The sequence below is a fragment of the Tursiops truncatus genome, chromosome 11 (assembly GCF_011762595.2).
Source record: "Tursiops truncatus isolate mTurTru1 chromosome 11, mTurTru1.mat.Y, whole genome shotgun sequence".
Lineage (NCBI taxonomy): Eukaryota > Metazoa > Chordata > Mammalia > Artiodactyla > Delphinidae > Tursiops > Tursiops truncatus.
In genome coordinates, this window is record NC_047044.1 from 5,110,932 (window position 1) to 5,138,518 (window position 27,587).

Here is a 27,587-nt window from a genome sequence, read left to right on the forward strand (position 1 = left end):
CGGGGGCGGCGTGTGGGGATGGTGATGATAGTGAGGGAACCTGTCCCTCAGGTTTGTCCTGAGGTTTCAACAACCTGATAGAAAGTGGCCACTGAGGGCCAAGGCCCTGCCTTAGGCGGCCTGTTGCTACCCACCCCTCCCCTCATCCTCCACTGGCCTCCCTGCTGCTCCCACCTCAGGGCCTTTGCACCTGCTGCTCCCTCAGTATGCAACGCTTCTTCCGATCACCACCATCCATCTCCAGAACTTTGTCATCTTTCCACACTGAGACTCTGTCCCCATGAAACACTCACTCCCACTCCCCCTCCCCCAGACCCGGGCACCCCCCATCCTACTTCCTGTCTCTATGGACTCGACTGCGTTAGGGACCTCGGAGGAGTAGGATCACACAGTGTTTGTCTTTTCGTGTCTGGCTTATTTCACGGAGCGTAATGTCCTCAAGGCTCATCTGTGCTGCTGCCTGTGAGAATTTCCTTTCTTTTGAAGGCGGAGTCATGTTCCACTGTAGTACGTGCCACGTAGTGTTTGTCCGTCATCCGTCCATGGACATTCGTGTCGTCTCTTCCTTTTGCGATCGTGAATCGTGCTGCTATGGACGTGGGTGTACAAGTATCTGCTTGAGTCTCTGCCTTCAGTCTTTGGGGTGCAACCCCAGGGACCTCATAGCCTCTGAACTACTCATCTGTGAGCTGTCAGCCCTGGTCACTAGAATGCAAGCCAGGGCAGGGACAGCTTCTATTGAGTTCCATCTCGAGTCTGTTTAGTTCACTGCCGTGTCCCTAATTCCTGGAAGGTGCCAGCTGGATGCATGCTGGTGGGGGTGGGGTGGGGTTAATGGAAGTCACCGTTAGCGACACAGCAGGGAGACGTGGGTCCCGCCAGCCCCCTGCAGGTTCATGAGCTCGCCTCTAATCCCCTCTCTCACCGCCGTTCTCATTCCCGTGCCCACCGGCCTCAGCCCGCTGGTTATTTCCACCACCTGAGCCATCCGTCCTCCTTTGATTAAGTCTCATTTTGCCGTGAAAAGAAAGGGAGATGACAGCTGACTGGTGGGGGAAGGTCATTCATCCCGGAAAGGAAATTGGATGGCGGAGTTTCCATCATCTGCGGCCCGGCCCCTGCTCCCGGCAGACCTGCTTCCCTGCCCGTGCCCGTCCGGCCCTGCCATGGGCAGCAAAGCCAGTGTCTGCACCGCAGACAAAACAGCCCACACCTGGCCTCTCCCGGCTCTCGTTCGACAGGCAGCGCTCGACGAATCGATGCAAGCCAAACGATGACCAGTTGTGGCCAGCAGCCCTTGAACGTGCTCGCCGTCCTCTCGTTGCTGATTTCCGCAGGTAGAGCCTCCGCGATGCTTGGCGGGGGGCGGGAGGGGGAGGTGGTCCCTTCCTGGTGTCAGGGCTCTAGCTCAGCCGGGCTTCTGGGTGCTGAGGGGCTGCCTGCCCTAGTGGCATCAGCCTCGTGAGGGGCTCATGTTTGGTGAGAACCTACTGTGTGATGTGCCCCACGTGCCTGCCTCGGGGAGCTCAGCTGGAAGATTCTCGCGGACACTGTGGGGTTAACGGTGGCTGCCGGTAAGTCCTGGGAGAAGCCCTTATGTGCAGTGAATTCTCCCTGACCCCAGCAAGTCAAAGTCAGGCGGTGTCGTAGTCATCCCATTGTCCAGAGGAGGAAACTGAGGCTTGGAGAGGGAACTGACAGCCAGAGGCAACACAGCTAGTGTAGGGGCTGGATTCCAACCCAGACAGAGTGGTGCTGGGGCCCCGTCTCCCAGCAGCCTACCAGTCCCCTAGGCGGGCCCCCTGATCCCAGCAGGGGGGCTTTCACGCTCCTGTTCGCAAAGATGAACATGAACCAAGTCCTTCGGCTGCTCCAAAGCGAAGCTGGCCGACTGGAGAAGTGCACCCTGCCTCCTGCCAGCAGGGCTGGCCCCGCGCGAGCCCTGGTCTCAGCGACGTGCCTGCTCTCGCTGTGTCTCTCTCTCTGTCTCTCTCTCTGTATCTCTGTGTCTCTGTCCCTGTCTCTGTCTCTCTCGTGCGTGTGTGCACCTATGCCCTCGCGCCCTCCTGCTCTGGCGGGGCTGTGGACACCAGCCTGCACCTTTGGGCCCCTTTTGCCCCTTTGCTGGGGGTCGTGGTTCAGGAGGAGGCCATGAAGGGCCCTGGGATGGCAGAGAAAAAGCCAGGCCAAGGCCATGGGTCTGGGGGCCCCTGTGCACAGAACTCCTTCCCCGCTGCTTTCTCATGCAGTAGGTCATCTTGTCCCCTGGGAGAGAGGAGCTCCCCACCCATTTACAAATGAGGAACCTGAGGGTCAGACCAGGAAGGAGACCTGCCTGAGGTCACATGATCAGCGGACACTGTCACCTGGCTGTTAAATGATGGCCACGCAGACCCTGAGCCTCGCAGGTGTGTGTGTGTGTGTGTGTGGAGGGGGTGATCGGGGTCCTATCTTGGACGCCAAGACCCCGGGACCCAAGAGTGGCTCTCCCCCCGGTGTTCCCTCTCCACGTGGGCCGGTTTTCCTGGTGACTCAGGACACACTGGCCTCCTAACGACCATCCCCCTGCCCTCGGGCCCCAGGCACAGCCCCAGAGCCACGGTGCACCCGTGCCTGGAGGCCGGAAGTGCTGTCCTTTATCGTCCACTCTTTCGCTTACACCCTCCCTGCTCCAAGCGGGCCCTGCGCTTCGCTGTTCATAAATGCTTCTCGGAGCCCCCAGCCCCCGGGAGCCCACTGGTCTTCCATCCTTGAGGGCAACGAGGCACAGAGAGGCTGTGATGGCCCAGGTGATCCTGTGCGCTCCAGGATTCAGACCAGCTGTCCTGGCTCCGGGCCAGGACTCCTCGGGCTCCGACACGTTCTTCCTCAGGAAGCAGCAGTGGCCTTGTCTTCGCACATGGTCAAAGCAGATGGTACCGGCTGTCCAGGGGTGGCCGGGGTGAGCCACTGGGGACTTCTCCTCATCCCTTCCCTGGCTGGGCCTCCCTCCCACTTCCATCTCTGTGCATCTGGCTCCTCTGAAGCCCAGCTCAAAGGCTCCCCCCACCACTCTGCTCCTTTCCTCCCTGGGTCCTGTGGCCTCAGGGCCCCAGCTTGTCTTCTTGACCAGCCACTGGGTGTTGCTGACACATCGAGCCTCCTGCAAGGGAGTGTGAGCTGACCACCCCCCCCCCCCCAAAATCAGGGCTTTCTCATCAATCTGGACGGGGGCTGGTCAGTGGCTGGAATTCACTTCCTGCCTCTGCCTCTCACCTTTAGCCTCTGGTACGTTGTGCCTCCAGGCCAGTGGGTCCCAAACCAAGTCTATTGGCATACCCTGCAGGGCTTTCTAAGACTCAGCCTGCGCCCCCCACCCCCAGAGTTTCTGATTCAGAACGTCTGCTGTGGGGCTTGAGAAACTGCATCTGTGACACGTCCCCTGGGGAAGCAGACGCAGCAGGTCAGGGACCACACTTTGAGACTGGTGCTCTCAACCTTAGTTTTCTCCTCTGTACAATGGGAATACATGAGATCAAATGAGACGGTGCATCCCCCTGGGGCTTCCTTAGTGACCACGGCATCCATAAGAGGGTCTTCTGTTTCCCAGGGTCGAGGCTGAGAGCTCCCCTGACGCCTGAAAGGCTGAGACCCTTTTCCCGCAGTGATCCTACCCGTCCCCACGAAAGAGGGTGCTGTACTTTGGGGAAGGGGCCCAGGATTTCACGAAGCCACCCAAGCCAGCCTCGGCGCTCCAGCACATGAGGCCCACCCGCCCACCGGCCAGCGCAGCCCAGCTGCGATCCCCTCGGCAGCCCCTGGCGCTGGGAGCTGTGTGGGCTGGAGTCTAATAACCTCTCAGCAGAGACAGAGCTCTCAATTAACTGAGGCGCTTCTGCAGAACTAGAGCCTTGGTGGTTGGAGAAATGTATTCAGCCTTGGAAGCCCCTTTTGAGCGATACAAATTAGATACAGCAGTCCCTTTCATGAAGACACTAATTAAGCTAGAGACAGCGGGCTCCAAGTTGCTTTCCATTGTTATGTTTGTTCAGGCTTTCACTCGTCTTTATCATCAGCAGCACAACTAGTAAATACTGTCCTGGGTTTTCAGCGTCATCAGTGGCTGAATAGGGGCCCTCTGGCCTTGAGCCAGGAGAATGAGGGTCCAAGGCCAGGGCAGCTTGGTCGCCATGAGCTGGGGCCACCAAGGTGGGCCCTTGGGGACCTCCGGGTATAGGGCATCAGTTTAGTAGAAACCGAGATACGAGGGGACACCGCTTTCTCTACAAGTGGGACCTGGTTCTTGCACCCATGCCACTCACCACCCAGGCCAGCCTGGACTTGTTGGTGAGTCCACCATCAGTCCGCACAGTGATGGAGGAGTGCAGAGGCTCCTGGACCTTGGATCCAGGTAGGCCTGGGTTGGATTCCTGCTCCACCACCTCTAACTGGCTCAGGTAGGTCACTGTACACCTCTGAGCCTCGGGTTCCTCCCTCTGTAAAGTGGGATCCCAGACCTGCCTGCTGGGATGGCCAAGTGGATTAAATCTGCTAGAGCCTGCAAAGCACATAGTAAGTGCTCAGTTAGTGTTGCTTCCTAATTGAGTGCCAGCTGTGTGCAGAGCCCTTGGAGGGGATCCACGTGAGGTCTAAGATCAGCCCTGCCTGCAAGAAACTCCCAGTCTGAGCAGCACGGTAGAAGCAGGATGGTAGCCGAGGGGGGCCTGGGAGGTGACAGGAGCCAGAGCAGTCCTCCTGGCAGAGGGGTGGCTCACACTGGGCCACAAAGCCTTCCTGGCAAAGGAAGAGGTGGGCACAACCCTAGAATAGGCCAACCAGGCTCTGCCCGTGGTCCTCATGCACTGGTGGGGGTCTCGGGCCAGCTGGGCCTGAGGAGGGACCCCACCAAGCCTGGTGACTGTCTTTTCCAGTCTTGTCCGCGCATTTCCGTGTCTGTGAGCCATACACGGACCACAAAGGCCGCTATCACTTTGGCTTCCACTGCCCCCGGCTCTCGGACAACAAAACCTTCATCCTCTGCTGTCACCATAACAACACGGTTTTCAAATACTGCTGCAATGAGACAGAGTTCCAGGCGGTGATGCAGGCAAACCTCACGACCGGCTCCGAGGGCTACATGCACAAGTAAGTACTGCGCTGGGGCCACAGCCCCACTGCCTTGGGCCCCAGTCAAGTCCGGGTGCCGCCAAAACACCCCAGCCTCCAGGCCAGCTTTTGGGCAACCAGTGCAAGGATGCGTGGACCTGGAAGGAGTCTGGGAAAGTCTTCAGGTGACAGGTTTTCTGACCTGTTCTGCCCTCTGGACTTAGCCTTCTTATCTGAGAAATGGGCATGTGATACCTGCCTCTCAGGGCTGCTGCGGTAGTTAAATGAGGTCAAGGATGTGGAAGACTTTCAGGCATGAAAGGTGCTTGGACCTGGAATCCACGGGGCCTGAGTTCCTTTTTCATTCATTATTTGTTCAACACGTATTTGTTGACATTCCTGACCCAGAGACTAATCCCATGCAGCCCCTTTCCCTAAGGTGATTAAAACGCATGAGATCAGGGCCCTGATGGAGGGGATATGAGTGTAAAGAAGGAGGAGGAATTTGCTGGTAGAAAAGCAGTGAGAATATGCTAAGTAAAGGCACATAGGATCGAAATAGCATCCACTGATTTCTCTTACTATGAGTGAAACTGAGCATATTTCACATGCTTGAGAGTCACTTGTATTTCTTTTGCTGTGAGCTAACTGTTTATGTCCTCTGCCATTTCCTATTGAATGTTTGGCCTTTTTCTTATTTATTCACAGGAACTCTTTACATATGAAGGAAATAGGATGCATTGCAAATATTTTCTCAGTGTCTTTGAATTTGTGATGCTTTTTTCCTCATGCTTAATTTTTAATTGTTATGTAATCAAATTGTACCCATTTTTTTTCTTTTACGTCTGGTGGGGTTTGTATCATACAGAGGAAGTCTTTCACTACTGTGAGATTGTTAAAAATCCCCTCGTGTTGTCTTTTACGTCTTTTATGTTTTAATTTTTTGCCTTCAAATCTTTGATCTGTGAGGAATTTATTTGGATGTAAGATTTTTTTTAAATTTGGATGTAAGTAATTTTTTTGGATGTAAAGTAGGAATCCACATTTATTTTTTTCCCACATGGGTAGACAGTTATCCTAACAGCAATCATTGAATTGTCCATCTTTTCCTCACTGATGCGAAATGCAAACTTATTGTATACTATAGTATACTAAATTTGAGTGTCTGGGTAGATTGTGATGGCTTTCATTGGTCTATTTATACATTTGCTAGTACCTCATTGTGTTAAGTACTGTTGCTTTTGATGTGTTTTAATGTCTTCTTAGTCTATTCCCCCAGGTCTTTTGTCATACGAACTTTAGAATTGGCTTTTGTAGTCTCCCTGCCCAAAAAAAAAAAAAAAAAATCTAGTTAGTACTTTTTACTGAGATTGTGTTAAATTCATAGATTAATTCAAGGACAATGGACTTTTCATGACGTTGAATATTCCTATCCAAGAATACAATGTGTCTTTCCATTTGTTCACATTTTCTTTTATAATGTTTTGGAGTTTTCTTCATATAGATATTGCACGTATCTTTTGTGTTTGTTCATATTTATTTCTTTTCAAGCTGCTATTTTATAATGGGGTTTTTCTTCTACTGTATCTTCTAACCCAGGGTCCCCAACCCCCAGGCCGCGGATCAGTACCGGTCCACAGCCTGTTAGGAACGGGGCCGCACAGCAGGAGGTGAGCGGCGGGTGAGCAAGCAAAGCTTCATCTGCCGCTCCCCATTGCTTCCCATCGCTCACATTACCGCCTGAACTATCCCCCCACCCAGTCCCTGGAAAAATTGTCTTCCACAAAACTGGTCCCTGGTGCCAAAAAGGTCGGACACCACTGTTCTAACCAACTGTTGTTTAAATGATAAAACCTAATGATTTCTAAATATGTATTTTTTTACTCAGCCACCTTACTGAAATTTCTTATCTTTGTAATACTTTTTTCAGCTGATTCTCTTAGGTGTCCGATTATGCCATTTGCAAACAATGATAATCTCATCTCTTTCTTTCCAATTTTTGTGCCTCACTTCTTTTTCTTGTCCAATCGTGTTGGCTAGTACCTCTAAAACCATCTTTAAAATTGTCAGGCAATCTTGTCTTCTTCCTGACTTTAATGGGGATGCTTCAGATATTTTCCCAGTAAGCCTGAAGTTGACTCTTGGGGTAGATGTATTTTTTTCATGGTAAGGAAAAATCCACTTGGAAGGAGTGTTTGTTGAGTGACTGTTGAAGAGATTAGTGGCACCGCTGGGAGTGGTGGGGTGGGGGTCTGAGCCTCCATCTCTCTGTCTGATATTGGGGCTTGGATGTTTTGCCACCATGCCATGCTCACTGGGGGGAAGTTGCCTCTTCCCTTTGATCAGGCAGGAGATGCAAATCCCTTGACTATCTTCTGAATCTCTCCTCCTCCCACCAAGGCCAGCTCCCCAGCCTTCCTTCCTCAAATGCACGGGTGCTTCCCCTGAATATCTTGCCATCTGCTCAGACCTCAGAATAATTCTGTGTGAAGTAGTTCAGCAAGTCTTTTCTGTCACGAGGACTGGAATCAAGCCTGGAACTTGACCCAAGCCTTTTATAAGACCAAAGACTAATTCCCTGAGGGAGGAGGGCGGTGCCAGGACTGGGGTTAGGACCCTGAAGTGTTGTCATTGCCAGCTGAAAGCCAGACAGAAGACAGAGGCTTGGCAAGACGGCCAGACTTCTCCGAGGCTCTGGCGATGGTGTCTGGGATCCTCATTTCGAAGCCCACAGGTTTCTGCGGTCTGCACATTTACACGGGATTCACACGGAATTCTCCAGCGTTTAGGCACAGTGGGTCCCGGCTGCAGATAATGAAGAGTTGGACCACAAAACAGAGCCCTTCCCCGGGGAGGCATGGACGCATTGAGGAAGTTTAGCTTGGCTCTTCTCCTGGCACCTCGGCAAGCATTTATGGAGCTAGCGGCAGGGGGCCAGCTCTGTGCTCAACCCTCTGAAGCCACTTAGCAGCCCACCCTTGGCCCCCTTTACACACAGGAAGGTGAGGCGTGGAGAGGTTGATAACTTGCCTGACTGAGGCAGCCAGTCGGGGTGGAGCCGAGAGCCAGCCTGGGTCCAGAGCTGCTTTGATAAATCTGGGACGTCCACTGATGGAGGGCCTAGAGCCGGGACCCCCACTGCGGCCCGGTGGACACCTGGAACCTAATCCTCCTTTCTGGGGGCTGCTCTGTGCACTGTGAGACCCTGGCCACCATCCGCTAGACGCTTATCGTGCCCGCTCCCCACTGACTGGCTGTGACAACCAACCGTGCCTCCTGACGCTGCCAAGCGTGGGGCGCGGGACTCTCCGGGTTGAGAGCACTGCTCTGGAGGGATCCCTCCTGATTATTCTCCACCGAGCTTCCTGCCATCGCCCTTCCCGCAGACGTGGACGGAGGCCCGGAAGAGCTGGGCTGAGCTCCCCTCCCAGGCTGTTCTGCTCTCCTGGGCTTCACAAGGGAGGCGTGGCGCTTGGTGTCCTGTATCCGAAAGTGTTGAAGAGGGTGGGAGCCGCACAGTCCAGAGGAATGAACGTTTCCAGACACAGTTCCCTGCAGCCTGAGTGTGAAATGCCAGGGGAACCATGGGGCAAGGCGGCGGGGGCTGGCGGGATGGGGTGGGGCCTCGTGGACCGGGGCGGGGGGGCAGAGGGGGAGGGGCTTGGGCTTCCTCTTGAGGATGGTGAGGGGTCCCGAGAGCTTTAAGCTGGGCTTGTGCTCACGGATGGTGCCTGGTACAAGGACCTAGGACGCTGCAGAAGTCATGAGGATGACTTGGCCAAGACCGGGGCCCTGTGGAGAGGAGAGGCTGGGGTCACCCAGGAGACAGCCAATCCAGAGCTCAGATAAGAAGCCCTGGAGGCCCCCGTTTAGCTGCCTGAGCTGGGGCATCTTGGGGAGAAGGCCTGAGCCCAGGGAGTGGGGCCAGGGCCTTGCGTCCGGCCAGAGCTTGCGGCAGAGAGGGGACAACTGGAGGATGGGCCACTGGGTGTGGGAGGATAGGTTAGTGAATGGGTTGGGACAGGCCTGCCTGACCAAGAGGTCCTGAGTGCTCCGGGTGTGTGAGGAGAGCCAGGTAAAGTCCACCTCTGGGACCGTCCTGCCCTTTGGAGCTCTGACCCTTCTGGGCAGGATGCCTTTGTTGTCTCATTAGTCCTCACAGCTACTCTGAGAGGAAGGAAGAAGGGGCTGAGCCCAGGCAGGTGAAGTCACCTGTTCCACCCAGTCAAGGCCAAGGGACACCAGGGCCCTTGTGCCGGCCAGTGGGCTCTGCCACTCCCAGGTGCATCTGGAAAGCCAGGGCTTGTCTGATGCTGGGGAGTGTGCCAGACCTCAGCCGAGAGGCCAGGTGTTCCAATATCCCAGGAGGTTAGCGCCCACTGGCAGCCCCTCTAGAGGGACCAGCGCAGCTGTGACCCCCGTTGGGGCTTTGTGAAGATGCATGGGGCCTGTCAACAGCAAGGCTGCCTGACATTCACCTGCCCCGCCAGTGAATCAGCTGGGAGGCGGGGCTGGTGGAAGGGAAGAGGAGAGCGCTCCTGATGACTTATTTATTTGTGTCTCTCCGGAGGAACAGAATGGTCTGTTTTGGCTCTAGCTGCCTGGCAGAAAGGCGGACAGAGCTAGGGAAGCAACCTCGCCAAGCCTGCCGCCACAGTGAGATGCCACTTCTAGCCACTCGGGCAGAGTCCCTGGTGTTCAGGAGTGTACTGCACACCCTCCCATGCCAGCTTCCGGCTGGGACGCCAGCAGCAGTGACCACCCAGGGCCCTGAGCAAGCGGTGGCAGCCTCTATCCAGGGCACAGGGTGGCACGGGGTATATGGGGTCAGCGGTCAGCTCTCTCTGGGGGCAGAGGTGGTATGGACTAGAGGCTGGTGCAGTGCGTGGGTGTTCTCCACCAGGCAGATGGGCTGCCAGGGGTGGGAACCTGGGGCAGCAATGCTCAGAAGACAGAAGGGTCTTCAAGGCCTCAACGTGGGAAGTGATGGGCTGTCATTCTTCCCTTGGCTGCACTGAAACCTCTTTCCTCCAGTAGCTTTCCTTTCCCAGTACCCAGAGGTGCTCCAGCCACACCGAGAGCTGCCATGTGGCGGTGGGCCAGGCCTGAGGACCTGAGAATCCCAGCACCCTGGGTCTCCTCTAGCTGGGCCCTGTCCTGCAGGCCTTGCATCACCGTCAGACATGCTTCAAGCTCGGAATCCAGCTCCTGAGTTGGGTCGGAAGTTCCTGGATGTTCTTGTCAGTTGCTCAGCCCTATCATGCCCCTTTAGGCGTAAAACATACCTACACACTGTCAGCCTCGTGACGCTCCAGAGGTTCTAGAATCCGCGAGGCTTCCTAACCTGAATACACCCCTCCACGCCAGGGGAAGGGACGTATATGAACGTTTGCGAGCATCTAGTGGAAGGCAAGGGGCCTTACTTGCCCTGACTCCTTTAATCCGAGTAGAGGTATTTATGAAGAAGGTCCCGCTGGCCTCACTGCACCAGGACTGAGGCTCAGAGAAGGTGAGAGCTTTCCTGTAGTCGTACAGCACACAAGTGGCCCAGCAGGGTTTGGGACCGGTGTGGGGGGCATCTGGGCTCAGTTAAGGAGCAGCCCCAGAGTCCCTGGGAGTCGAGACACAAAGGCTTATTTTTGTTTGTTTGTTTGTTTTGCGGTACGCGGGCCTCTCACTGTTGTGGCCTCTCCCGTTGCGGAGCACAGGCTCCGGACGCGCAGGCTCAGCGGCCACAGCTCACGGGCCCAGCCGCTCCGCGGCATGTGGGATCTTCCCGGACCAGGGCACGAACCCGCGTCCCCTGCATCGGCAGGCGGACTGTCAACCACTGCGCCACCAGGGAAGCCCCAAAGGCTTATTTTTGACTCACACTCCATGTCTTTCTTGGGTCACTTGGAGCTCTGGGCAGGGAGCATTCTGTGACCCGAGCTGATCAAGCAGTCGTGATCCAGAGCAGGATGTCTCCATGGCAGAGGGAAAAGAGCGATGGTGAAATTACAAGGTAACTCCTAAGCTTCCACCCAGAATCAGCCTAATACTTCTGCTGATGTTTTTTTTTGCCAAAGCACATCACTTGGCCAAGGCTGTTACCAGCAGGGCCGGGCCCTGTAAGCAGGCCTGCAGGGAGAACAGTGAATATTTTGGTATTACTGGACGCTGCTTCATTAGCCCCAAGCCCATGCTCCTCCACGGCACTGGACAACCTCAATCCGGCTGTGTGACCTTGGGCAAGTCACTTTGCCTCTCTGGGCCTAGATCTATTGAGCATTCCCTCTGTGCCTTAATCACAGGAGCCAGCACTCACTGGGTCCTTTCTCCTTCAGGCCCGTGTTATCTCATTAAGCCTCACAATTGCACCACCAAGTAGGGCATATTGTTATCCCCATTTTACAGATGAGGAAAGTAAAGCTCGTTTTCCCCAGATCACGGAGAAAGAATTTTGCCGAGCTGGGATTTGAATCCACACAGGCCTAATCTCCTGGGCCCAGAATTCAGTCACCAGGGTTATCAACTTGTCACACTGACTGACAGGCCCCCCTGTGAGCGGGTTCAGTTATTTTAGGTGAAGTCGGCTGAGGGGCCATGAATCATCTCCCAGCCAGCCTGGGGCCAGCTGTGAGCTCTGCAGCTGATGCTCCTTTCTGACAGCATGGCCTCAGGAACTCTGTCCTCCGTCCTCAACTGGGACTGCCCACGGGTGGCGATGGGACCTCCATCTGGCCTCCGCCACTGACATACCTGCTCCTGTCCCCGGGAGGTATTCAGCGACATTCCTCTGTCAGAGAAGGTTTTGTTTACTGCTTGGGAAGCAGCAAAAGAATCTGAATCATTAAATCTTCCAAAAGATACTGAAAAATTGCTATCTGCGGCTTTGGTTGGCTTCACATCTTGTCCCATAAAACAGCCTCTATTTTCTCTCCTGCCCTTTATAAAACACCCACACACACACTCAACAAAGACCCCTGCATCTGGATGAAATTAATTTCCAGATCACATTTTTAAATTAGATTAAAAAGACCAGAATGCTTCCAGCCAGGCAACCATGGAGAGGGCAGGCCCTGGAAGGCAGGGAGCTGCCTGGAGACGGCGTCCATGGCCCAGGCTTCCCAGCCGGCTGCCGCCTCCAGGGTGGCCTCCCTTGCAAGGCAGAGGGAGTCAGCAAAGGTGGCACCTCCTGCGGGTGTGCCCCTCCCTTCCCTGAGCTGGGGGGGCGGGGTGTGGTGAGATCATGGCGGTGAGATCATGGGGGGTGCTACCACCCCCCAAACCCCATGCCAGTTAGAGCAAGCTGGCTGCGGAGGCCTGCAGGCTCAGCAGTGCCCATGCAGCCCGTGATGTCGACACACTGAGATGCAGGATGCTGTTGCAGGGGAGGTTGGGGCCTGTCCGCAATTCCTGGTAGAGGATGAGCCAGGACAGGTGGGCCAAGCAGATGTGGGGAATTCCTGCCTGGACATCTATCTTAGACCTGACCTTGGGATTCCCCAAAACTCAGCCTACTCCGAGGTCAGATAGACCTGCTTGTAAATCCCAGTGCGGCCACTCCCCAGCTGTGTAGCCTCTGGCCACGGACTTTGCCTCTCTGGGCCCCATTTCCTCATCTGTAAATGAGGGATACTGGCTCCTAACTCACAGTATTGTTGCAAAGATTCGGAAACACGAGGCACGGGCACGTTGTGATTGCTAGTATCACTATTAACTACTAGAGAATATGCATAGAGAAGGTAAAGTCTAGTGAAGAAGTTATTCCTATCAAGGCTGCCACTGACACCAGCTCGCTATAAGCACGCGATATATATTAGCTTAAGGAACATTGAAAGCAGCCCCAGGCCGAGCATTGAACTCTGACCCTGGCCCCAAGGAGCTCTGATGTCGAGATGCAGACAGTCCTACAAGACAGCAGAGACAACACAATGTGTTCTGGGAAGCCCGGTGGCTTTGGGAGCCCAGGAGAGGGATTGGACTTAACATAGGACGTCAGGGAAGGCTTCCTGGAGGAGGTGATAGCTGCGCTCAGACATGCGGGCGGGGCGAGGTAGGGGCGAGGTAGGGAGCAAGTTCCAGTCAGGGGAGCAGCATAGGCAAAAGCCTGGAGGCGGCTTGTCTGCCCAGAAAACATGGGTGGCGCCTGCCTTAGGCGGTGTGGTGCAGCGGTTAGGAATGTGTGCCGTGGAGCTGGATTGCTGGGTTCAAATCCTGGCTCTGCCACTTAATGGCTGTGAGCTCTTAGACAGTCTCTGAATTCCTCTGAGCCTCAGTTTCCATCTCGGGTATGGGGATGATAGCGGTAATGCTTCCTTCCACGTGTGTTTTGAGTGTCGTCGGATGAGCTAAGATGCGTAAAGCACTTAGAGCAATGCCCACCGGCTGCTGCTCTGCTAGCTGTTATTATTTCTTAGTCCTGATGGTTTAGGCCCAGCCGTGTCCAGCTCCCACCCCCAGCTGGCGTCGTGGACTCCCTCTCTCAGTGTGGCAGCCCCTGCCTCTCCCGCCCCACCGGCTCCCTCAGCGCCCGCGGCTGCCGCCATGGGAACCACCAAGGCAAAGCCTGACGCTTAGAGCAACTCTGTGGGGGCAACAGAGGAGGTTGGAGAGGGGGAGGCCCTCCTCTCCTGTCCACGTGGACTCCTGCCTCGGCATGCCAGACAGGGCTGCTGGCCTCTGTTCCCTGGCAGGCATTCACACCCGGATATCTCCAGGTGAAGCTAGCTTCCCCTTGAAATGAGGCAGCTCAGGGGGCAGCTGGCAGGCAGTCATTCACACCTTAGCATGAACAAGCCCCTGGGACGGCCGCGGGCCTCATGGAGGTGGTGGCTGGAGATGAAGCCGCAGAGGGCTCCAAGGTGCCGTGATGCGGAATTGTTGGGTTACTCGTTCCTCAAGCGGATACTAAGTCCTAAGCACCTGCCAGTGCGTGCCTGCTCGCGGGACACACAGAACCTCCCCTCGAGGAGCCCCCAGCCGGTGTGGGGAAGGAGGGCGTTCCAGGCAGGGGGCACGTGTGGGCAAAAGTCAGCCTCCCCACCCAGCCTGGGCCCAGCCCTGGTAGGGGGCTGGAGGACCCAGAGGGGAGGGACGCCCATCTCACTGCAGCGGCCAAGGCTGAGCAGGTGAACCCAGCTGGGAAGATGCAGAGTCTGGAAACCGAGACCGGGAGGGGCTTCACATCTTCTCCTCCAGACCCAGAGACACACGGGCATCCTCCCAGGCCACACGGCAAAGTGAGGCCAAGGAGAAACCAGAGGCAGGGCCTCCTGGCTCCAGACCCGTGCGCCGCAGCTTCAGACAGCATCCAGAGGTACCTCTCGGGGGACCCCGGACACCCGGGAGCCTGTCTGCTGAGAGCCAGGGCGGGTCCCCCCCAGGGGGCAGCGAGGCTGGACACTGGCTTTGCCTCGTCTTTGCCGCCCGCCAGCTCACACCCACCTGAACAGATGGCCGCAGCAGGGAGCCGGTGGAGGGGGCATTTGAGTGACTAATAAATCCGTCCCTTAAACAGCCGCAGTCCCGGGCGAGCCCCGTGTGGAGCTCCGCTGGCCCCCTGCAGTGGTGAGGCCAGGAAACGGCCCTCCCCGGGCACCCGGGAGAGACTCAGACCCTGGCCTGGGCGGGAGGATATACCCGGACCCTGCCAGCGTGGCCCCGGCTGGTGGGGGGAGGGTTTGAGGGGCACTCAGGTCAGAGGAAGGGCCCAGCAGTTTCCAAGAGGCAGTGGGAGTCAGGCTGGGGAGGAAGGAAGGCGGTGGGGGGACAGAAAGCGGTGGCTGGGCAGAAGGCGCAGTGTCCCAGTGAGCTCCTCAGGGGGCAGCCAGCTTCCCTTCACTAAGGGGCATTTGCAGCTCAAAACCAACCCCATCATCTCTGCTTCTGGAGGGCAGACTGGCCCTCAGTGTGGAAATGCTGGGTGAAGGAATAAAAGAACCGACGTCAGGGGGCCCTGAGATCCCCCAGCCGTGCAGTCTGGGGGTGCCTGGTGGAGAGCGCTGTCGGGGAGCAGCCTGAGGGTGGGTGTGAAAGGCATGTGGCTGGTGGAGCAGATGCACCAGTGTCTGGTTCGTGGGGTGTGGGGAGGGCAGCTGAGCTGATGCCCTGACTCCTGGGCTTCCGAGGGAGGGAGCGTGATGGCGCAGGCTGGAAGGGAGCGGGCCCCAGGTGGGAGACGCCCTGGCTGAGTCCCACGCAGAACTTGGGGGTGTGAGGTGGCCCAGTGTAGATGCCAAGGGGCAGGAACTTGGTTCAGTTTGTCCTCAGACGCCAGACTTCCTGCATTTGCCCTGGGTCCAGAAAGATGGGGAGGGGAAGGGATGGTGAGGGATGCAAGAGAGCCTCCTAGATGGTGGGGGTGGGGGTGGGGGTGGGGGCGTAAGCCAAGGCCAGGAGGCGGGGCAAACGGGAGGTACCTGCGGGAGAGAACTGGCAGGTCCGGGAGTAGCGCCCATGCTGGGGGGGCAGGAAGGTGAAAGTAAGGGCCACCACAACGCAAGAGCCCCAGATACCCAGCGGAAATTTTCTTCCAGGGGGCCTCACAGGGTGAGGCCCCCTGGGCTCCCGGCCCAAGGACTTGGGGCCTTGGAGGGGATGCTCGAGGGACAGGCCGAGGGCAGTGGATTGCAGGCATCTGGGAGGGGCACACAGGTGGGGGAGAGGAAAGTGGGGAGTGGGCATGACAAGAGGGAGCTAAGATCCCCTGCCCCCCAGAGGGGTTCACCTCCTCTCGGAGACCCCGAAGTAGCCTCCGTGCCGCATTTTCTAATCAACCCCCCCGATTAACTCCAGCCTCGATGAGGCTGCTGTCCCGGCCTCTCTCAGCCTCTCTCTGTTTTCCCGCAGCAACTACACCGCCTTGTTGGGAGTGTGGATCTATGGCTTCTTCGTGTTGATGCTACTCGTCCTGGATCTTTTGTATTACTCGGCAATGAACTACGACGTTTGCAAGGTTTACCTGGCACGGTGGGGCATCCATGGACGGTGGATGAAACAGGACCCCAGGCGGTGGGGGAACCCTGCCCGGGCACCCCGGCCAGAGCAGCCGGCCCTGCAGTCCCAGCCTCCCCCGGGTCCCCTGCCTCAAGCCCCCCAGGCCGTCCACACGCTGCAGAGAGACAGCCACAGCCCACCGCTGATGAGCTTCCAGGGTTCGTCTGCCTGGTGAGTGGCTGCGATCTCTTGTCTTTGACGAGCTTGGAAAATACCAGATCATTATTGCTGCTGTGTTTGGCTTGTCAATTACCGGATGATTTGCTTATATTATTTGCCAAGAAAGATGTGAAGTGGCTCGTGGTAACAACACGTGCCTGGACAGAAAAGTCGAAATGAAAGGTTGAAACAGAGCTTAGAAACAAAGCTTGCAAGTTTATTTTGCTTAGATTCTGGCGTGAGAGCTGTTGCCACTGAGCGTGAAGTGGAGTTGTGAGTTTCCTAGCTGCCAAGGCAAAAAGGGAAATTGGATGGCTTCCCAAGTTTTCACAGTCTGGTCAAAGGAAGCAAGTCGATCTGTCGGGGGCTGAGGGAGAAGCTTTTCTTGGCATGAAATTTGAAAATAAGCATATTTATTACTGGACTCCATCGTGCATATATGTTGAGTCGCAGAAAGGCATCTGAGGGTGATGCAGGCAGGCTGCTCAGCGATGGCTCAGGGGAAGGGAAGGAAGCCGGTCAGGGAGGTGGGATCTCGGCTGGCCTTATAGGGTGGCCATCCCAGCAGAGCCTGGTTACCCTGCCCCAGGGGCGAGTTCATGATTTCCTGGAAAGGGACAGACTGCCACTCTCATGTCTAGCCATCTCCAGTCTGGTGGGAGGCAGAGAATAACCTAACCTGGGCGTCCCTGGGCGGTGCAGAGCTGGAGGGAGAGAGGAGGGGTCTGTGCATTTTGAAGCAGGAACCTACCGTGTGACTGGCCAGCACCAAGAACAGGCATCAGCCCCCGGCAGGAGCCAGGCTGAGTGTAGATGCTCAAGTCCGGGGCTCGGGTGTGGGGTTCAGCTGCTCTGCAGGGGCTGAGCTGCAGCCATGGGCACACAGGGCACGGGGCACATCATCCCAGGACATCACAGTACTGAGCCCAGCCTGCAAGATCCAGTGCAGAAACCTACAACACGGTGATCCCTGCCAAGCCATGAGTTTTGCAGGCAACCCAACCCAGGTTCAAGTCCCAGCTCTGCCAGTTACCAGCTCTGCAACTTCGGGCAAGCTCCTTCACCCTCTTAACCTTCCAATCCTTGTGAAGCAGGGGAGAGTGAGAACCCACCCGCCACCCCCGCCACCCTGGGATTGTCTTGAGGATCAAACAAAATGCCTGGCACATAGTAGGTGCTCAGCTAACCATTGCTCCTTCCTTGCAGGAGATGCAACCAAGCTAGTTCATGATCGTTTAGGCAGCTAACAGATAGTGACCTTTTCAATAATGAATGACTTAAATAATTAATAAGATACACTTTGCCACAACGGTCATGCAGGAGGCAAAGACGCAGCCTTGCTCAGCTCGGCTGGACAAATGTGGACTGAGCCGGTCCTCTGGGCGGGGCCCCCGAGCAGGCTTCTGGTGGTGTGGAGGTGATGGGTGGAGGAGAGGCTGCTCTTCCCCTTGAGGAGGGGGGAGGGGACACACAAGCCCACCCAAAGCTACAGACCATGAAACAGCTGTGGGCTCTGCCCCAGAGGTGTGGTCTCCTGAGATGTGAGTCTCGCGCAGCAGACACACCTGGGGTGCTCGTCAAAATAAATTCCTGGGTCTCAGGCACAGCCTCCTAACCAGGAATCTCTGGGGGTGATGCCTGTAGGCGCTACAGTTTGAGAACCATTGGAAAACTTCATTACCAGGACCCAAGTGTTTTGAGAGCTGAGACTCTACCATGTAAACGAAGGTGCTCCCCAGCCCCTGCCCTGTTCCTGACAAGACGGTGATGTGAGCCAGCCCTTAGGGGCTGTTGCCGTCCTGCCTGCAGAACCCGGGGTGGTTTGCTTGCACGGAAAGGGACCGCGCTGGTCCATTTCTGAGTCGCTGCGTCTGGTCCTAACAGTTCTCAGTGTCCCTTGCTGTTAACCGTTGCCTGCCTCTGAGGTCTCCCCCTTTCCGTATTGCACACGTCGTGCACCTCCTGTGTACCAGGCCCTGTGCTGTGCAATCCAGATGGGGTTTAAGGACGTCAGCTATGGAGGGGAAGGGGGCATGCAAGCTCGCTGGCATTGCACGTGAAGTCTGGGCTCATGGCATCTTCACGAGAGGCTGGGCTCCCAGCCCACGGGCTCTGCCCTCTGTACAGATGGTTTCATTTCTGAGCTCAGAGCCTCTTTGTGTCCTGGTTCTCATAGAGGCAGACTCAGAACGGGGTTTCCATCACCATATGAGTCTCCGTACAAGAACAAGCATCAGGAACGTGCCAGGACGCGATGGGGGTTAGGGGATCCCCAGGTGCCGCCCAGCTCCCATCCTGCCCTCCACGCTCTGTGTGACCTTGGGCCGGGGACTTCCTGCTTGGGCTTCCTTTTACCAGCAGAAGGGAGAGGGGATGGACTTTGAGACCAGAGGAGACCTTCACTCGCTGGGCCTCCTGGTGGGCGCCCATGGTTCCAGCAACATCTGCGGAGCACTTGCTGTGTTCCGGGCCCTGTTGGCACGCCTTCATTCTCACTACGACCCCGGGGGCTAAGTGCTGGAAGCACGGAGCTTTCTGGAGGAACCCAGCCAGTAGGGTCAGTACGTGATGGGGGTGGAGGGGGGTGAACAGCTGGCTCCAGCTCCTGCCCCGCTGCCCCTTGCTTCCAGCTCCGCCCTCTATGGCGGCAGGAATCCCTCCCCTTCCCGAGTGTGTACCCGTCTTCCCTGACGTTGTTTGGTTTGGCTGAAGTTTCCCAAGCAGCCACTACCCCACCCTGGCTCTGTGCCGGGCGCTGGGGACACAGAAGCAAGCGGGCAAGTGAAGACCTGGGTAACCGTCACAGGATGATGGGGTACAGGCGGGGGGGGGCGCGCAGGAGGGATGAGGGGCACAGCCAGGCCGTGGGCCCCAGCAGTCTGAGGTTAAACAAGCCTTGCCTTGTGGACAGGAGCGGAGGTGGGGCTTCTCAGGCAGGTGGAGGTCTGGGACCAGGTGCGGTGGTGGGTGTGGTCATGCGTGATGTCAAGCTGGGGGTGGGGGGAGGGTGGAGAGTCGGGACAGCAGGGCTGTAATCAGTGTTTCTCCCGGAACAAGAGCTATAGCGCCTGCGCTGCTTTACTACCAATTGTCACCTGGATCTCCCCCCCCCAACCCCCGCACGTCGCTGAGATGCGTCTCCTTGAGCACGATCCCCTCAGCCGCTCCCCAAGGGCCTCTCTCTCTCTCTCCCTCCCTCCCTCCCTCCCTCCTCTCTCTCTCTCTCTCCCTCCCTCCCTCCCTCCTCTCTCCCTCCCTCCCTCCCTCCTCTCTCCCTCCCTCCTCTCTCTCTCTCTCTCCCTCCCTCCCTCCCTCCCTCCTCTCTCTCTCTCCCTCCCTCCCTCCCTCCCTCCCTCCCCTCTCTCTCTCCCCCCTCCCTCCCTCCCTCCCTCCCTCCTCTCCCTCTCTCCCTCCCTCCCTCCTCTCTCTCTCTCCCTCTCTCCCTCCCTCCCTCCTCTCTCTCTCTCTCTCTCTCTCTCCCTCCTCCCTCCCTCCCTCCCTCCCTCCCTCCCTCCCTTCTCTCTCTCTCCCTCTCTCTTTCTCTCTCTCTCTCTCTCTCTCTCTCTCTCTCTGCTTCTCCAGCTCCTGGAGGCTTCTCCATTCCTGGCCCAGGGCCCAGCTTCTTCCCTGGGGAGAAGGACCAGAGTTCTTCCTCTTGGAGGAGGGGCCGGGGAGGAAGCGGGCTGCAAATGCACACTCGGCGCCTCGGTCCCTGGAGTCCCCATCCCGAGGTGCCTTCCTCTTCCGGGGTCTCCATATGCCTGTTTCGAGCCCTTACTTGGCGATGGGGAATTCTGGAGCCAAGATCCAGCCCGGAACGACTCCAGGGGAGACTGAGGCAGGAGGCTTATCATAGGCACCCCGGAGGGGAGACCCAAGGATGCTGCAGCTGCCCGGTCCGGCGGCTGGGAGCAGGTACTAGACCTGGACGCCTGGCAGTGGACTGGGCTGGCCTCGGCGCCCCCAGCTGAGCCCTGTGAGGGGCCAGGCACCTAGCAGGGCTCAGCGAACACTCAGAAACCCACGAAGGAGGCTGTGGGCGCTGCTCCCTGCACCCTCCTCCAGGCAGCCGGCATTGATCTACTCAGTGTCAGGTGCTCAGGGCACAGAGACACAGAAAGAAACACGATGGGAGGACAGGAAGCGGACGGCAGTAGCCGTTGCTCAGTGCCGACCATGCGCCAGGCACCCACAGCGGCTCCGCCAGCAGGCGGGCACCGCTCAGCCGTAAAGCCGTCAGCCTTCTTAGGGGATGTTTCAGCGCTATCATCACCGTCGGCATTATCAGAAGCAGCACGGGTGCCTGGGCCGGGAGTCAGACGGCCCAGGTTCAAGGCCCACCTGTGCCACTCGGAGGCTCTGCGACCTTGGGCAGCCCGTTCCACCGGCCCCTGCCTCAGTTTCCCCATGTAAGCACCAGGGGTCATAATCATCCTGAGAATTAAACGGGCTGATCCTCGTGCAGGCCTGGTACCTGGTCCTCACGTGCCGGCGATTCTTGAGGTCATTTCACGTTTGGGTAAATAAAGGTGGTGGGGGTCCTGCCCTGCCAGGGTTGGGGGGGGGGCGGGAACAGCATTCACCCCGTGCCCCACACAGGCCAGCCACATGCCGCCTGTTCTGTAGGGCTGTTGAGCCCCATTTTCAGATGTGGAAACTGGGGGGCTCGGAGGAGTTCATTGACTTGCCCAGGTCAGCCGGAGAAGGGGAGACTGAGGCAGGGTCCCACCCCAGGGCCCATGGCCTCTGCTGAGACTCGCAGAGCCTCTGGAGAGGCGGCCTCCTCCACGGGAGGGGGAAGGAACGTCTTCATCAGAAGCTTCTCTGGTGACGCGAGGACTGAGGCAGCCCCCAAGCTGCCACTTCAAGAGCAGTATCGGAGGTCGCGCATCAGGGGCGCTGCATCTCAGAGCAGTGCCTGCCTCCGTGGTCCCTGCAGACCCACACTCCATCCATCCCCATCCCCAGAAACGCCATCTCCTTGCTGCCTGGCAGGGCCAGGCCCAAACTGCATCACCACTCGGGATGGCATTGTGGTGCCCCTGCCTCGGAGCCCACAGTCGCTGAGTTATGGACCCGGCCTGGATCCGGGGGTGGGGAGGTGCGGTCCGAGGGGATGAAGCGCAGCCGCTTTCAGTTGATTTCACGGAGAAGCTGGCTTTCCCTTCGTTTAGAGCACAATGACCTCGGACTGCAAAGTTTTCTGCTAAAATCCCACGGACTCGGCCTCCCCTGGCGCCCGCACCTCCGTGGCTCATTGCCTCCCGGAAAGTGGTGACAAGGTGCCCTGCTTTTCTGCTCATAATGTCTCCCTTGCTCACTTGACACGCTCTGGTTTTCTCCCGAGCTTAGGGAACGTTTCACCTCGGCCCTCGTCGCACCCCTGCCGGCTCCCAGGCGGCAGGAGGGCAACTCCGGGCTGTGCTCCCCCTTCCTGCCGCCCTCCCCTGCCTCTCCCTCCACCTGACTTTCTTTTTGCCCCAGCTCCGGGTCTACCTCCTGGTGAATCACATCTCTATTATTGTGCTACGGTTCCCCCAGGCTGGAACCTACGCCCACCGCAGGCATCTTGTCTCTGGTGTTCAGGGCACATAGTAGGTGCTCAGCTAATGCTGTCTGATGGACACAGCAGCAACAGAGCTGGAGTCAGCCCTGACACATCACCCTAACCCTCAGGCTGCGTGCTTTATAGCTAGAACCCCCCTAGGCGTGCAGTGGAGCTAAAGGAGAAAAGGGGGGTGGCCTGGGGTGCTGCAGGTACTACCCAGGATCCTCACTGCAGCTTCAGGGAGAGGGGTCCCCGAGGCACGGTGTCATCCCAGCTGCCTCGACGCTTGTGTGCGTCATCGTCACTGTTACGGGCCCAGGGGAGAAGCAGGGGCTCCAGGTCAGACACATCTGGCTTTGAATCGCAGCTTGACTCCTCAAGACCTGTCTGAGCCTCGGTTTCCTCATCTGTAAAATGGGGACAATCTCAGCCTCACCTCACAGGGGTCTCAGGACCAGATGAGGTTCTGGCTGCCCTCTCAGGGCCCCAGCCCCCCGTTGTCCCTGCCTCGCTCCCTCTGGTGTGTCCCACCTCCCCACCCCCGGAGAGGGTCTCCGCTCCTAACCTGGCCCCCAAGGCCCTCCGCAGCCTATCTCACTCTCTCTGAAGCCTCGGGCTGCTGCTCACCTCCCTCTAAGATGCATGCACGGGAGCAGGTCGAGCGCTGGGAACCGCGGTTACACTTACAGTTTAGACGCCTTCCCCCCCGCCGATCATTATTTCCCTTGGTCCTTGTAACTCCCACCCTGGGAACTGAGCTGCACAGCTCTACCATCCCCTTTTACAGATGAGCAAACACAGGCCCAGAGAGGCTAAGTGACTTGCCCACGGCCACACAGTAAGTCCATGGACTTAAGCCAGGGTCTCCCTAGGCCACAGTCTCTCGGAACTAAGTACGACCCTGAGCCAACTGCCACAGCCCCTGCCAACCTCGGAGCCGCACACCCCACAGCAAGACAGGACTACAGGGGCTTCTACCTTCCCACCAAGGAAAGCTGCGCAGTCTTCCCCTCCCACCTCATCCCTCACCCCTGCCTCACACCTTCCATTCGAGGCCTGGTTCCCCTCCAGCTCTTGCTGATTCACACCTCCCTGCTTTTGCACACAATTCTCTTCCCAGAATGCTCTTCTTCCGCATCTCCCTGAGGAACTCCTATTCATCCTTCAAAACCTTCCCTGAGATCAGGGTCCCTGGTCAGGCCTAGAGGGCTGAGATGGGGTGGTGACTGGAGGAGAGACAGGAGGCTGCCCAGCCCCCAAGCCTTCCCAAGAGAAAATTCCTGACTGGACCTGGGAAGGGGGTTGTTTGTGTATCTCAAACTTTAATGGGTATTCAATCCCCCAGGGTCCTGTTAAACTTGCAAATTCTGATGTGCATGGTCTGGGGTGGGCCTGGGATTCTGCATTTGTAGACAAGATCCTGGGAGATGCTGATGCTGCCAGTCTGGGGACCAGCCCTTGACTAGAGGACAGAGCCGCGACCGTTAGAGCTGGGAGCTTCTCTAGGGCAGGCTGCCTGACTTCAAGGCCCAGATTGGCAGAAGGAGCCCTGGAGGCCTGGGGGCTGGCGCTGGAGTCCAGGGGGGATGCTGAATTACCTGGCCCCCTGGGCAGTAGAGGAGCAGCTCCCCCTGGTCCACCTGGCCAGCCAAGAAAGCCTCCAGCCAGGGAGGGGCTTGTTTGCAAGGAAGTGTCCCATCACTTGAGAGAACGGCCACAGTCACATGAAGTGCCCAGAGGACCCAGAAGAGCCCACGATGAACTGTGGGGGAGGGAGGAGTCAGGGCATGCTTCCTGGAAGAGGAGGCGATGTTGCGCCTCACCTGAGGAGGTAAGGGGAGGCCACCTGGTTGGCGCACAATGGAAAAGTCACCTCGGACAGAGGGAGCAGCTTGAAAAATGGCCCCGGTGACCCTTGAAATCACGTGACTTTTGCAGATTTCGTGTGGGAGAACCAGACATTCTTTCCTGATGTTCGTTCGGGGGCTCCCCTCTCAGCCCATCACTCTCCCACCTCCTCCCTCCCCCACCTAGAACCCTCACAGCTCATTGCAGAACTCATCTGTGCCTCCCCGTGGGGTCCCTGGAGTTCACCCAACCCCAGAGCCTTCCCCCCTGGCAGAGCCCGGGCGTCACTTTTTTGCTGGCTCTGCGGCCAGAGTTTCTGGTGTACGGTTTCTGCAGGGACACCAGCCAACAGCGAGAAATTCCAGAAAATTAGGAGACAAAGGGAGAGGACCAGGTATCTTCTTTCCTTGGCATCACATCAAATACCAAGGAGGCCTCCGTGATCGGAATTCAGAAAACAGTGACTGTCCCAAGTGGGGCTGGAGTTTCAAATGCTTAGGGCTTCCAGCTGGATCAGGACACTCTGGCCCTGTCCCCTCCGACCCCTGTCCTTCCCGGCTGGGCCTTGGCTTCCTCCCACCCGGCCTAGTTGACACAGGAAGGCACCCTCTGCCAGCTCTCCCTGTTTTCACCTTGTTCACACGGCTTTGGTGAAAACCCAGGAGAGTGTTTGTTCATTAGTGGTGCTCCACGACCAGGGGGTACCATGAGGGATGAGGGGTGACAGAAAGTCCAGACCAGAGGCCTCACGTGCTGTGTGTCCTCAGGTGAGCCGCTGGCCCTCTCTGAGTCTCAGTATCTACTCCGGACAATGGTGATGAGAGGTGAAGGAGGGCACACAGAAAGGCCCAGCCCAGGGCTGAGCACACAGTAGGGCTGCAGGGAGCGTTGATGCTATTCCTGGGGAGTGTCCCCTCGCCCCTCACCAGCTGGCCTGTCCCTCCTTACCCTGGAGAGGGCAGAAAGTCAGACTTCTCAGTGGAGAAGAGCCGGCAGCGGGATGGGGGGTACGGGGGCGGGGCAGTTAGCCCAAGAGGGAACGCTTGGGTTTGGTGCTGGGGAGTGAATTTAAAATAACAGCAACCCTGGAGCAGGGGTGCAGCCGGGTACGCTATGTTCCTGCCCCAGCCCCGCTAGAACATAAGAATGAGGGTTTCGTTTGCTTGATTCAATGCCTCCCTCCCAGCTCCCAAACACTTATTTGACAAATCCTCATTTTACAGACAAGACAACGAAGGCACAGAGAGGTTAGGTAACTGGTCCAAGGTCACCCAGCTGGTCACCTGCAGACTCAGCACTTGAACCCAGGCAGTGTGCTCCACCCCAGGCTGTCAGGCCCGGGTCTTCAGTCTGGTGCCCTTGGCCAGAGAGCCGGATGAGAGAAGGCAGGAGTCAGGAGATAGAGCTTGAGGGCCTCTGCATGCCCCTGAAGGCTTGGGCAGGGAGCAGCTCCCTGCTGCAGGCTCCAGCCAGGGCAGGGCCAAGGGCAGGGGGAGGGGCCAGGAGGAAGATGGGGTATAGCGTCCAGTTCTGGTCCAGAGAGGGGCAGGGATGGGAGCCGATCTCCCCCACTCCTATCCTGCGCCAGTCTCTGAGTTGGGCAACTGGACACACAGTCAGACTGACTCAGGTGCAGACAGAGGAAATGAGTGATCAGATCTGATCAAAGGGAGCCCAGAGGAGACACCTGACCAGCCTGGGCATCAGGGAGAGTTCCCTGGAGGAGGTGGCGGCTGGAATGATCTTTAAGGATGAGTAAGAGTTAGGCAAAAAAAAGAAAAAGCCGGGAGTGTGTTGCTGGTAGGAAAAACAGCACGTGCAAAGGCCCAGGTGAGGGGTCAGGCCCACGAGGTCTCCGAAGGGAGCAGCTGCCCAGGAACAGAGTGCGACTCAGGGTTCTTTTCTCTGATAGAATTATCAGATAGATTCTTCTTCTAGTGAACCCCCCTTTGCTAATAATATTCCACAAGAGGCCAGAAACGCCCTCCAGAAAGTCTTCCGGTGCTCAAGGCCTTCTCTTTTTCTGCTCTCTCCCTTCCTCGAGGGCGATAAACCCCAACAGAGACCCCAACCCAGCCCTTGAAAGCGCCAGCCTCCAGGGTCCAGAAAAAAGAACCAAACAGTCCACATTCAAAGGGACCTGGGGCTATGCTGGTGGATTTTCCCACTCATACCAAGGAGTAAATTGTGATATTGGAGCAGAAGGGAAGGGGGTGGACGAAGCAGTTTGGAGGGGCAGTCCTGAGTTCAAATCCCACGGCTGCCCTCCTGAGTCATGTGACCTGGGCAATTCCTGCAACATCCCGCCCCCTCCCTGCCCCCTCCCTGTCTCTCAAGGCTTAGGGTCTTCTTTGGGAGGGGATGATGAGATGCGTGGAGAGGCAGGGCCGCCTGGAGCCAGAGCACGGGGCCCCTTATCTCTGGTCTTGATTATTATTTCCTCCACCTCAGCCCTCCACCAAGTAGCCGTGACAGTTTCCTTTCTTTTCATGCCAAATTTTCCACCATAAAATTGCCCGTGCTCAGTGGAGAGCACGCGAGCAAGGGACCAAATGGCCACACCACCAAACGCGGCCCCTCCTCCCCTCCAGCCCTCTCTTGTCGTCAGCACATCATTTCGCTTTATAGCTGTTGCCTTCGCCCAGAAAATTGTGTGTCTTGGGTTTTTAATTCAACATTATGTCATGGCGAGCTGCCCACGTTATTGAGAACTTTTCATGAGCAGTGCTTTAATGGCTGCATTCACTGTGCCGTGGTCCGTCACTCCATGACCCACTTCCTTGTCTCTGGCTACCTGGGGGCTTCTGACCTCCCACCTCTCAGAGCATCGATCTTCTCGTGCCCCGGTCCCTCGGCCTCCAGGACAAGAGGGTTTCTGGTGTTGGCACTGAAACCCCCTGCCCATCCCTGCCCAGGCGTGTGCTACCCAGTGATGGAGGGCTCACTCCTCCGAAGCCAGCTGCCTGTATCTGAACAACTCCACCTGCTACGAAACTCTATTTCTTTACAGGCAGGAAGCAGAGTGGTGAGGGGCAGAGGCTCTTGGAGGCTGGCAGACCTGGGTTCAAATCTTGCTCCCCTGTTTCTTGGCGGCCAGAGGACCTCCAGCACATGATTTAGCCGAACTGCCCTCACCTGGAAAGCAGGGTAATTAAATCAGCCTCACAAGGTGCTGTCTGGCTAAATGAGACGTGGGAAGAGCCTGACATATAGAAATTGCTGTACAAATGTTTTTCATCTCTCCCCGGCATCACATCGAGGTGTGGCAGGCTTTCTGCAGTGTTGAAGATGGCAGTCGGCTGTCCCCAGGGTCCACAGCCCTTTCGGCTGAGTACCAGACAGCGATCAACACAAGGAAGGGTTTCACTGGATGAGTAGGAGTTTTCTGGAAGTGGAGAAAGGGCAGAGAGAGCAGCTTGGCAACGTCCCAGAGGAGGGAAAAGGCTGAGGAAAAGTGAGGAGCCCTGGGGAGCCCCGGGTCCTGGGCACTACCCCATCATAGCTCCCGGCCTCTCACTGGCCCCACCTCAGTCCATTTCACTGCTCCCTCCTCGTGTCTGCAGCCTTAGACACTGGAGGACCCTTCCTTCAGCCTCTTTTTCCCATCTCCACCCCCCGCCCCGGGAACCCCACCCGGCCCACAGTTACAGTCTTGTCCCCCTGTACCTGACCCCGGGTCTGTCTCCACCCGCGTCTCCCCCGACTCCAGACTCACCCGGATGTTCAGTAGACACGGCCGACAGACCAGCACATCCAGGGACCCCCGCCCCCTCCCGCCGGAGCCAAGCTGACCCCACCCTCTCTTTCCCATTTCACACGTCCTGTGAGCGATACCGGAACGAGCCCAGAACCCTCCCTCCGCACCCCTCTCCCAAGACCAACCATTCCAGTCCATCTTCCCACCAGGGTCGAGACAACGCCTCCTAATTCTCTCCCTGCTTCTATCCTCTGCCTCCCAACCCCCCCA

At 57.4% G+C, this 27,587-nt stretch overlaps 1 protein-coding gene across 3 annotated transcripts in view; it reads left to right on the forward strand.

Moving 5' to 3' along the window:
* Positions 1-27,587, forward strand: part of SHISAL1 (shisa like 1) — an 81,725-nt gene that overhangs the window by 27,006 nt on the left and 27,132 nt on the right. For 2 of the 3 annotated variants that reach the window (XR_012324147.1, XM_073788092.1), the window contains exons 2-4: positions 1,242-1,337; positions 4,911-5,124; positions 15,919-16,236. Coding sequence is in view for 2 of the 3 variants with exons in the window: in XM_073788092.1 (XP_073644193.1) it covers positions 1,274-1,337; positions 4,911-5,124; positions 15,919-16,236 (596 nt within the window). In the remaining variant the exon portion in view is untranslated. Of the gene's footprint in view, positions 1-1,241; positions 1,338-4,910; positions 5,125-15,918; positions 19,472-27,587 lie in introns of those variants that run through there. The other variant, XM_073788091.1, reaches the window with a different exon arrangement.